Genomic DNA, 12,394 nt, shown 5'->3' on the forward strand with positions numbered 1-12,394 from the left:
CCAAGGATAGGTGGTGGTTAGATGCTCAAGAAAAATACGAGTTTTTCAGATGTTTCTTGAAGATTGCAAGGGATTTGGTTTTCCGCCGTGCTGTAAATGTTCTTCGTTACTGTACTAGTTTCACTGAGTATCAAAGATATAAGCAACTTTTATTCTCTACTCAACTACATTTTATGATTCACTTAATAATTTATGATTTTATCCTGCAGAAGATGTGATATCGTCATCGTCATTTTATTTGTCAATTGAATACTAAAGTTTCTTCTACTTTGTGACACGATACTGTCACTGTATTTGTTAATTGAAAATCTTGTTTTGAAAGATAGCTTTACTACTTTGTCCTTTTTTGACCCATCTTTGTTTTATTCTGCCATGTTGAAGATGCTGTTGTGTTGATGGTTAATGCAGTGTTGAGGTGTACAATTTGATAATAAATAAAACCTCACAAATCAGCTGTTTTTGGCTTATCAGTAATATGAGTGTTGGAGTTGAGGACTAGTGCATCTTTTACCCTACGTTCAATATGTACTGTTAAATCAGATACTTGAAGACTTTTATTGGAATTGGACTTTAACTTGTAATGGAGTATGTTTTGGTTTAAGGGATCTCTACTTTTACTCAAGTATGATTTTTAGGTACTCTTTACACATCTGGTTATCCGGATAGAATTCAGTGGGTCATTTCACCAACAGGGTATGAAAGAAAATGTCGTTGAGGTTGATTTTGTGTTTCTCAATGATGGGACCACTTGCTGCCTCTTATTTACCCACCGCAAGCTTCTAAATTGATTGTAGACGCCACTCTAGAAACCAATGTCTTGAACTTGATGTGAGCTCGGCTGGAAGCGAAAGAGAAAGCTAACAAGCTGTGAGCTTTCTTGGGCTAATTGAAAACAAGACGTTCTGCTGCATTCTAAATAATTTGCAGAAAGCTGGGAAGTCGTAGCTCATTGGATAAAGCTGCTAGAATCTGATCAGTATCTCATATGTTTAAATTCCTGCACCACCAAGCTGCTACCGCTAGGCCCTTGAGCATGGCCCCTAACCCTCAGTTACTCATCTGTGTAAGTGGGATAACTGTAAGTTGCTCTGGATAAGGGTAACTTCCAAATGCAATAAATGTAGGTCTGGTTGCACATGAAAGTCCAGCCAGAAGAGCATTACAATAGCCAAGATATGAATAGGGCCTGGATGAGAAGCTGGGTAGCATGCCCTGTTAGGAGGGGTCTGATATTCATGATGGGGTGTTTTAGGCTCAAGACTGAAAAGTCACATTCAAACTTTTTTTTTTTAAACAAATAAATAAATACCTTTTTTGTTTTGTCTGCCTCTATCAGGAGGAGGAGTGTGTGAGGTTGAGAGAGATGACCAAACACCTGTATGCGCAGCTACAGGAGGTAGAAAAGAGACACCAGGAAGAAAAAGAGGCATTAAAGGTTAGTGACACACACACACACACACACACACACACACACACACACACACACACACACAATCTATGATATACAGTATCAGGATGGCCTAAATATGACTGTTCCTGTCATCCGCAAATAATCATATCATCCTTGTCAACCAACAATCCAGCTGCATCTGGATAACCAAAACATCTCTTTCTCCAAATGTTGCCATTTTGATTTACTGATGATATTGAACAATAATATAATATATATTCAATTCAATTCATTTTTTATTTGTATAGCACTTTTAACAATGAACATTGTCTCAAAGCAGCTTTACACGGATAATGTGGTGATAAAAAATAAATATGTTCTTTATAAGTGTAACTTTGTCCCTGATGACTGTGGCTAGAAAAACTCCCTGAGATGACATAAGATAGAAACCTTGAGAGGAACCAGACTCAAAAGGGAACCCATCCTCATCTGGGTTGCACCGAATATCCATTTAGTGCAGATAAACGATGTTGCGGGGTGCAGTGATGATGATCAGAAGCAAACTGTAGTCCTGAGTCAGTGTAGCAGACTGTTAACATTAACTACAGTCCTAAACCACCCTCAAAGCTCTCGTTCTTACTCCGGAATTTCATGGAACCACCCAAGGTGTTGATGAGAAACCGTCCCCAGCTGCACAGAGTGGCCTCCAATCGAAGAGAACACCATCCAGGACTGGACGAAGTGGGAAGATCCACGAAGGGGGGGAGGGGCTGGAAAAGTGGTCACTGGAACCTCAGGAGCATGTTTAACTTGACCGAAAAAGAGAGAGGGAGAAAGAGAGAGAGAGAGAAGAGGGTGACAGGAAGAGAAGGATATGGATTATTATGTGTCCCTATTGTTGTATAAAAGTTATTGTCACTGTGTAGTTGGGACTTTGGTAAGACTCGCTATGGCAGCATAGCTAAAAGGGAGAACCAGAAGGTAACACCGACATGAGGGATCACTGGGATAAGAGACGACCCACCACACCACCGTCAACAAACCTGAGCGAACGTGTGAAAATCTACTGATAAAAGACTTGACTTAATAAATACATTTTCAACCTCGACTTGAAAACCAAGACTGTGTCTGAGTCCCGAACACTGGCTGGAAGGCTTCCATAACTGTGGGCTTTATAAGAGAAAGATCTGCCCTTGCTGTAGTCTTCATTATTTGAGGTACCAACAAATAGCCTGCACCTTTTGATCTAAGTAGAGCGTGGAGGATTATATTGGTACAGAAGTTCACTCAGATACTGTGGCATGAGACCGTTAAGCGCTTTATAAGTCAGTAGTAGTATTTTATAAACAATGTGAATGTCATAACCATTCGGTAGTTCATGCATGATGATCGTCGGAGAACAATCCGCATGATCTCACTTCCGCACCCACTCTACTCGCCAGATTTGGCTTCTGCAGATTTCACTGTCTTCCTGAAGATGAAGATGAAGCTCAAAGGTTGCCGTTTTGAAACCGTTGCTGAGATCTGGCGTGAATCGCAAAAGGTGCCTGACACACTTCGAAAAGAAGACGTCCAGGACACATTCCTGAAGTGGCAGGAACACTGAGAACGCTGTATTGATGTGCAAGGGGACTATTTTGAATGTGATACTGTGTAAACCTTGATAAATAAAGTACTTTCTTGTAAACAGAGCTCGTTTAGAAACTTTTTGATGCCACCTCAATTTACATTATCAGGAAGATATAAAGGTCCTGCTAAACCACACTGTTAATGGTTGGATTTTGTGCCCTAGTGTCCCTTTGTCTCTTTTATGATGCAATTTGCTAGTCCGCTGTCCCAAATGACACCTTCTTGTCCAACGGTTCTTAAAAAGGACTAATTTTGGATGCATCCTTAATCCTTTCAGGCAGAGAATAGAGAGTACTTGCGGCATCTGGAGGAGCAAAACGAGCATCTGCAGCAGGCCCAGAAGCAGGCTGAGGGACAGGGCAAACGCATTGAGGAGCTGCAGACGCTTCTAGGAAATCTCAAGCTCGAGAATGCCAGTCTTCATGACCAGATGGCTGCAGGCGAGGCTGAACTTCAGGAACTCAGAGCACTGAAAAATGGGGAAGATGGGAAAAGGTGAGAGGAATGAGCATAAAAATGGCCTACAAAAGAAAAGGCAAAGTAAGATACAGTGCAATTTATACTCTGCTGCTTTGCCAGGGTTATTTGATCAGCGTTAGAGTTCCATCTGATTGAGTCTGATTGAGATAACAGAGTATGTTTATTTGTCTTCTTTTTTGGGTGCTGAGCTATTTAGTATATACAGTGTGAAAAAGTGTTTGCCCCCTTCCTAAATTCTTATTGTTTTGCATGTTGGTCACACTTTAATGTTTTAGATCATCAAACTAATTTAAATATTAGTAAAAGATAACACAAGTGAACACAACATGCAGTTTTTAAATGAAAGTTTTTATTAGTGAGGGAAAACAAAATCCAAAACTACATGGCCCTGTGTGAAAAAGTGTTTGCCCGCTGTTAAAACTGTGGTTTATCACACCTGAGTTCAATTTCTCTAACCACACCCAGGCCTGATTACTGCCACACCTACCACATCAAGAAATCTCTTAAATAGGACCTGCCTGACACAGTGAAGTAAACCAAAAGATCCTCAAAAGCTAGACATCATGCCGAGATCCAAAGATTTTCAGACACAATTGAGAAAGAAATTAATTAAGATCTATCAGTGTGGAAAAGGTTATAAAGCCGTTTCTAAAGCTTTGGGACGCCAGAGAACCACAGTGAGAGAAATTATTCACAAATGGCAAAAACATGGAGCACCTCCCCAGGAGTGGCCGGCCGACAAAAATTACCCCAAGAGCACAGCGACGACTCATCCAAGAGGTCACAAAGACCCCACGACAACATCCAAAGACCTGCCGGCCTCACTTGCCTCAGTGAAGGTCAGTGTTCATGACTCTACCATAAGAATGAGACTGGGCTAAAATGGTCTGCATGGCAGAGTTCCAAGATGAAAACTGCTGCTGAGCTAAAAGAACATAAAGGCCAGAAAACATCTTGATGATCCCAAAGACTTTTGGGAAAATACACTGTGGACTGACGAGACAAAAGTTAAACTTTTTGGAAGGTGTGTGTCTCATTACGTCTGGTGTAAAACTAAAACCGCATTTCAGAAAAAGAACACCATACCAACAGTAAAGTATGGTGGTCTTAGTGTGATGGTCTGGGGCTGTTTTGCTGCTTCAGGACCTGGAAGACTTGCTGTAATAAATGGAACCATGAATTCTGCTGTTTACCAAAAAATCCTGAAGGAGAATGTCCAGCCATCTGTTCGTGACCTCAAGCTGAAGCAAACTTGCAGGACAATGATCCAAAACACACCAGCAAGTCCACCTTAGAATGGCTGAAGAAAAACAAAATGAAGATTTTGGAGTGGCCTAGTCAAAGTCCTGACCTGAATCCTATTGAGATGCTGTGGCATGACCTTAAAAAGGCGGGGTTATGCTCGAAAACCCTCCAATGTGGCTGAATTACAACAATTCTTCATAGATGAGTGACCAAAATTCCTCCACAGCGCTGTAACAGAATTGCAGAAAAGTTATCGCAAACGCTTGAATGCAGTTGTTGCTGCTAAGGGTGGCCCAACCAGTTATTAAGTTTAGGGGCAAACACTTTTTCACACAGGGCCATGTAGTTTTGGATTTAGTTTTCCCTCAATAATAAAAACCTTCATTTAAAAACTGCATGTTGTGTTCACGTGTTATCTTTTACTAATGTTTAAATTAGTTTGATGATCTGAAACAAGTGTAACGAACATGCAAAAAAATAAGAAATCAGGAAGGGGGCAAACACTTTTTCACACCACTGTGTGTATATGTGTATGTGTTTGTGTGTGTATATCTAGATGTAAGCAACTGGAGATAGAGCAGGCTGTTCTAAAGCAGAAAATCCATCAACTCGACGACATGCTGAAGAGCCAGCAGAGGAAAGTGCGACACATGATTGAGCAGGTGACACTGACACACATTTTTACACACACACACTCACATTACATAATGCAGCTTGCATATTCATGTTAACAGAGGCTCAGAGTAATGAATGAAATACATCTTATCATAATTAGTGGAGTAAATCATTTTGCTTGCTTCTCATCTATCTATCATCTATATAACGAGGGCAACTACACAGATTCATACACAGATTCTAGAATCTATTTAGAAACACTACATACATGGGGTTGTACATTATTATATACACAGCATATAACGTGTGTGTGTGTGTGTGTGTGTGTGTGTGTGTGTGTGGTTAATGCTTACCATAAACATTGTAAATATATTGCTTCAGCTTCAGAACTCACGGACCATGATGGAGGAGAGGGAGCGTCTGATTGGTGATCTTGAGGAGAGAGTGGCTTTTCTGGAGGCAGAGGTTGGTTTCTGTGCTGGTGTGGAAATATGTAATATGTGTAATAATTCATTACAGTGTTTCCCAATTCACCCCCCACCACCACCCAGAAAATTCTCAAGGAGAAGTTGAAGTGAAGACATTCAAAATCAACATCAGAATGAGTTTTATTTGTCAAGTATGCCTGAACACAAGAGGTTACCAGTAGTTCACGTAAAAAACACGTACACGCAAAAAGTATTCGAAGAACAAAAAAGCGAGGAAAAGAAAAAAGCGAGGAATAGCCGTATTATCGCAAGAAGATGAAAGACACTCTTGTCCATATACCGTATTTACACCACCTCATACATAAGAAGAGAAATTTTAATACATTCCGCCGTGAGAAACCAAACGTATATGGACAACTAACCATCAATACTCAGATTTGTAGTACCTTGAAGAAGGGAGTCCATTTGAGAACTGAGGGGCCGGATATAATTATAGCATTTTGAATAGTTGTATGTGTCAAACGACTATACAGGTTTATACGACTATACAGGTTTATATGACTGTACAGGACTATACAAACGACTATACAGGTCTATACAAACGACTATACAGGTGTATATGACTATACAGGTGTATATGACTATACAGGTCTATACAAACGACTATACAGGTTTTTACGACTATACAGGTTTATATGACTGTACAGGACTATAGAAACGACTATACAGGTCTATACAAACGACTATACAGGTGTATATGACTATACAGGTCTATACAAACGACTATACAGGTTTTTACAACTATACAGGACTATACAAACGACTATACAGGTCTATACAAACGACTATACAGGTTTTTACAACTATACAGGACTATACAAACGACTATACAGGTCTATACAAACGACTATACAGGTCTATACAAACGACTATACAGGTTTATACGACTATACAGGTTTATATGACTGTACAGGACTATACAAACGACTATACAGGTCTATACAAACGACTATACAGGTTTATACGACTATACAGGTTTATATGACTGTACAGGACTATACAAACGACTATACAGGTCTATACAAACGACTATACAGGTGTATATGACTATACAGGTCTATACAAACGACTATACAGGTTTTTACGACTATACAGGACTATACAAACGACTATACAGGACTATACAAACGACTATACAGGTTTATACGACTATACAGGACTATACAAACGACTATACAGGACTATACAAACGACTATACAGGTTTATACGACTATACAGGACTATACAAACGACCATACAGGACTATACAAACATACAGGTTTACTGGCGGAGCTATTTTGTGTTTTGTCCTGCACAGGCTTCTGTTTTCTTTGCACTGTTTGCACCAGGTTGCACATATGCACTTTATGTGGCGAGGACACTTACTAGTCCTTAGCCCTGTGTTTTCTGTTAGCTATATATATGGTTAAAATGACAAAACCTTTTTGACTTGAAACATTGTGCCAGCAGAAGAACCATACATTATGAGTATTGATGGTTAGTTGTCCATATACATTCGGCCATTTAAAATGGGTGATGGCATTAAATGAGCCAAACAGCTAAATCTCTGCTTGGATTCTCAGGGCAGAATGTAATAAAAATTTCTCTCCTAAGGTATGAGGTGGTGTAAATACGGTATATGGACAAGAGTGTCCAGGTTCATATACACTGTTTGAACATCCTATTCCACATTTAATCCCCATTTACTGCTATAATAACCTCCATTCATCTGAGATGTTCCACTAGATTTTACGACGTGCTTGTGAAGATTTGTGCTCATTCAACCACAAGGGTGTTCATAAAGTCACATTCAGAAACAGTCAGGTACTGATGTGAGGTGATGTGAGGAGGTCTGGGTTGCAGTCAGCACTCAAGTACATCCCAATAGTGTTCAATAGGGTTGAGGTCAGAACTCTATAGCAGGAGATCTTCCATTCCAAACCATGTTAAGCATATCTTCATGAAGCTGTTATCCTAATATTTTTGTCCATGTAGTATCACATACGGAAATCTAACATATAGCAATATATGCAATGTACATTTATTGCATACATTTTCATGTTTGTATTTCACAGAAATACAAATATATGTTAAATACTTGTACAATTAGTGCAGCATATATTTCAAAATGTTAAAAGAGTCAAAAAAGCAAGCAGCAGGACATAATGCAGTACGACAATTGTTTAAAACCTGTGTGCAACAAGTAATAGGGTACAAAGGAAACTAATCAAACATTAATATAATGCAACAATACACTGCAACATTAAACATTTTCACATTTTCAAAGTAACATTGTGATATTGCATGGTATAGTAATCAATTTGCTCTTTTTCCTGATCTGGAACTTGATGTGGAATCAAAATTGTTGGAATAATGTTACTTCCAAAACTCACATACCTAAAAGTAAAAAAGAGATCATCTGTCTCCATAACCCCCTGTCCTCTACATCTGCCTCTTTCAACCCAACTACCTGCATGTCTTCACTCACCACATCCATAAACCTCCTCCTTGGCCTTCCTCTTTTCCTCCTTCCTGGTGGCTCAGTATTGAGCATTCTCCTCCTGATATACCTCATGTCCCTCCTCTGCACATGTCCAAACCATCTCAATTTCACCTCCCTCACCGTGTCTCCAAAAACGTCCTACATGTGCTGTCCCTCTAATAAACTCATTTTTAATCCTGTCCATCGTCATCACTCCCAACATAAACCTCAACATCTTCAGCTCTGCTACCTCCAGCTCCACCTCCTGTCTTTTACTCAATACATAGTGTGATAGATACTCTTCTATCACACTTTACCGTTCTTGCTTTATTGGACAAAAATAAACTTCCTTTCTTCCTTCCTTACAGAACCGAGAGATGCGGGACCAGATCGAGTTTTGTCCGGACGAACAGACACTGAACTCTTTCCAGTCTGAGAAGGAAGCTCAGATTGTTTACAGGTGAGCCTCACACACATACCAACTTCGCAGCCCTAGTTAGCCAAAAGATCTATTGTTAGCAAACAAACATGAAACAGACTTAAGTGGATGTTATGATTCTGACTGATACGTATTTTTTCTGCATTACGCAAAACATGTTTGCGTAAATGCTTAGGATTGAGACGTTATCTCATTACACTGTATGATTTCTGAGTGACCCCTGAGTTAATCTTGGGTTACTGTATGAGCAACATTTTCACACATGGGTTTCCTCTGGGGTTCTCAGTTTCCTCCAACCGCCAAGAAACATGATGCGAGGTTGATCGGTGACATTATGTTGTAGGCGTGTGCGTGCGTGCGTGCGTGAGTGTTCGTGCGTATGTGTGTGTGTGTGCATATGTGTGTGTGTGTGTGTGTGTGTGTGTGTGTGAGTGATGTATTGGTGCCTTGTACAGGGTGGATTCCCATCTCACACCCAGTGTTTATGAGATCATCATTCCTCAGGGCTTAGTTAAATATATAAATCGGGTAAAAGTACAGAGGGGGAATTATTACATTATTAAATCTGTGGTAATCTCTTGTTATTGGTGAGTAAATTCTGTAACAGAGGGTGCTGACCCTATATATCCCACCATAACTGGACAGGATGTCTCAACGGAGATATTGCATAAAATGATCTTAAAAATCTGTCATATAGTATTGGTAGGCTTTTGCCTGCCAACGCTGGAACTTCTACTACTACAGACTAATCCTTCCATCCTCAGCATGTGACTGGTGTTTTTTTTGTGTGTGTTAAAAAACAACACAGACCATCGATTAGTCATACGCAGACTTCCTGACTAAATCTCTATGGCTGATGTCACGTCTCAAAAGTCTTGTAGCAAAAAAACAGTAAAATGACTGGACATTTTTTTAGTTATTTGTTATTTCTGATCGATTGAAAAAGCAATTTCCTAAAAATACTATTTTATTAATAAAAGAGAAAATAGTATGAGATACATTTTACAACAATTCCGTAAAAAATTATTCAAATAAGTAAATAAATATCTAATAAAACCAGATCTAACTTTCTCTTTATGCATGTTCCTTTGGTTTCTATGAAACAAACCATGTCATTTAAAGATATAAAGATTTAATTTGACCAAACATAAATACTGTAAATGTACAGATGTTCAACTTGATTTAAATTAAAAAATCTTTCCTTTGTCGTGTTTCTTGTAAAACCTGTTAAAGGTGTTCTTCACTAGATAGAGATTTTTTTCTGAGCTTGCAATTCAGTTCATCCCAGAGCAGTTCAATAGGATTAAGATGCCGTAACTGAGCAGGCCATCCGAATCAATCAGAACACTTTATGGATCTCACAGGGAAATTGTTTAGGTTGTCGCGTATCCCAGTTTTTCTGGAAGCTGGGGTCAAAGCTCAGGGTTGGCCATGGTACAGCATCCCTGGAGCAGATAGGTTTAAGTGCCTTGCTCAAGGGCCCACCAGTGGCAGCTTGGTGGTGCAGGGGCTTGAACCCCCAACCTTAAAGCCTTCACCATTAGACCACCACAGTGTTATGATGAATAACACTCCAGCCGACTGTTTGCTCTCTAAAACATGCTTACAGAGTTTGGGCTTACACTTCAGGTCATTGTTTTGTTGTATGGTGAAGTCCTTTCCAATTAGCGACAGTCCAGACAGAAATGTATCGTGTCAAATTATGGAATTGTAGCCATGTTGGTTCAGTTTTTCTTTCAACCAGAATAAGTCTCCAGCATTTTATGCTCCAGATCAGGCCCAATCCATTAAGCTTCCACCTCCATGTTTGCCTATGGGGGTGAGACAGTCTGCTGACATCATCTCTCCTGCTCTACGTCTTATATAATTCTCCTGTTAGAGGCTAAAATATCCAATTTGGACCCATCTGTCCACAAACGTTTCTTCCAGTCATTCACTGTCTAATTCTTGCATGTTTTTGCCTTTTACCAAGTTTGTTGAATAGGAGCAAAAAGAACATGCATGTGTCACAAAACTGAAAGGAAGTTTTGACATGTTTATCTGACTGCTTTCAAACTTTCATCATATATGATCAACTCTATAGATCCACCCTGTTCATGCCTACAGTGACATTTAAAAATGCCTTAACAGTAACCTGAATCCTCTGGACAGCCTTATAAATCCTGTGTCCAGCATTACAAAGGCATCTCTGCATGTTTTCATTTTATGTCAACTTAGTGATCTCTAAATGCAGCAAGGTGCAAGTCTTAACTCAAGAAAATGAGTGCAAAAAAAATGGCCAGAATATATACAAGATAACAAATAGAATAGATAATCGAAAAATGTACTTTAAACATACCATTTTAAACAACTAGCCAGCAGACCAACATTTCAACCATTTTTTACATGTTGAATGTGCAACATTTTATGTTTTTAATGCGAAAATTATTTTTCTGGTTTGCAGCAAGCCTTTGATACCAACGAGTCCCGGAAACAAGCCTCTGCCTTTCATCAAAGTGATTGAGATCAAGTCCTGAGCAGATACAAAGAGGATCCAATGTAATCCATTTTTTTTCATGTAAAATCAGCTACAGATATGGAAAGCAATCTTATTTAAAAAAAATTAACATCTAATCTTTTAAGTAAAATTAATACTAATAATTAAAAATGGCTTATTTGTTTGAATTATAGCATAGTTTGTTGCACACATGATCACTGATCAGATATAAAATAAGGGCCACTGGTGAAAATGAGGTATTTTGATTTTCATTACTGCATGGTCATCAACATTAAAAGCAACCACAGCAGGCCCGGGTGTTGTATAGATACTATGTAAATAGTGTGTGTGCGTGTGTGTATACAGTATGTCTGTAATAATGCTGGCTAATCAAGTGCTAGACACAACTATTCTGCCAGTTCCCAAATAAAATGTGAAACATAAACACCTCCTGCTGTTAATAGAAGCTGTATAGTTCAAATTTTGATAAATATTATGATGTAGTTCTCTATTTATATCATGACATTTGTGGGTCTAAATAAAGTCACATGAAAGTTATATACAGTACAGATTGCTCAGTGTCTTTCCTATAGCATAACCTTTGGGTGGTATTGGTGAGAATTGGTAGCTCAATGGTTAAGGCTGTGGAATACGGACTGGAAGGTTGGGGGTTTAAGCTGCCACTGTTGGGCTCTTTGATTTGTTACAGTGGTGCTGTATCGTGGCTGACCCTGGACTATGACCCCAGTACTAACAAGCTGGGATGTCCGAAGATACATTTCACTGTTGTAGTGTACATTAGATGTGCATCTCTAAAACTGAGGCCAAAGCGATATGCATGAATGTTATGCAATTTAATATGGTACAGATTTTATTTATTTGGTTCAGTCATCAATTAACTTAAGTGCCTTCTGACTTCTAACACATGACCCTTTGTAAAGCGGCCTTTGTAAAAAAAAAAAATAGGCCTTTGTAAAAAGGGGAAAAAAAAAAGATGATGCAGCTCTACCTCTGCCATGTTAATCTGTATTCGATGTGACTCTCAGGACCAGCCTCGGTCTCCTTGGTGATTTGATGCATCATATTCACATAGCAGCAGCAGCGATGAGAGAAAAACAGTTTAGTGAGAAAAAATGTTATCTTTAACATTATAGTTGATAAAAAAACACC

General features: G+C 39.1%; 1 protein-coding gene across 3 annotated transcripts in view; it reads left to right on the top strand.

The window, feature by feature from the left end:
- Positions 1-11,791, top strand: part of tuft1b (tuftelin 1b) — a 57,125-nt gene extending 45,334 nt beyond the window's left edge. For all 3 annotated transcript variants that reach the window (XM_046844332.1, XM_046844333.1, XM_046844334.1), the window contains 6 exons: positions 1,337-1,435; positions 3,297-3,514; positions 5,301-5,406; positions 5,741-5,824; positions 8,678-8,769; positions 11,192-11,791. In XM_046844332.1, coding sequence (XP_046700288.1) covers positions 1,337-1,435; positions 3,297-3,514; positions 5,301-5,406; positions 5,741-5,824; positions 8,678-8,769; positions 11,192-11,264 — 672 coding nt within the window. In that variant the 3' untranslated portion in view covers positions 11,265-11,791. The remainder of the gene's footprint in view (positions 1-1,336; positions 1,436-3,296; positions 3,515-5,300; positions 5,407-5,740; positions 5,825-8,677; positions 8,770-11,191) is intronic.
- The last annotated feature ends 603 nt before the right edge of the window (positions 11,792-12,394 follow it).

Source organism: Silurus meridionalis, chromosome 29 (assembly GCF_014805685.1).
Source record: "Silurus meridionalis isolate SWU-2019-XX chromosome 29, ASM1480568v1, whole genome shotgun sequence".
NCBI lineage: Eukaryota > Metazoa > Chordata > Actinopteri > Siluriformes > Siluridae > Silurus > Silurus meridionalis.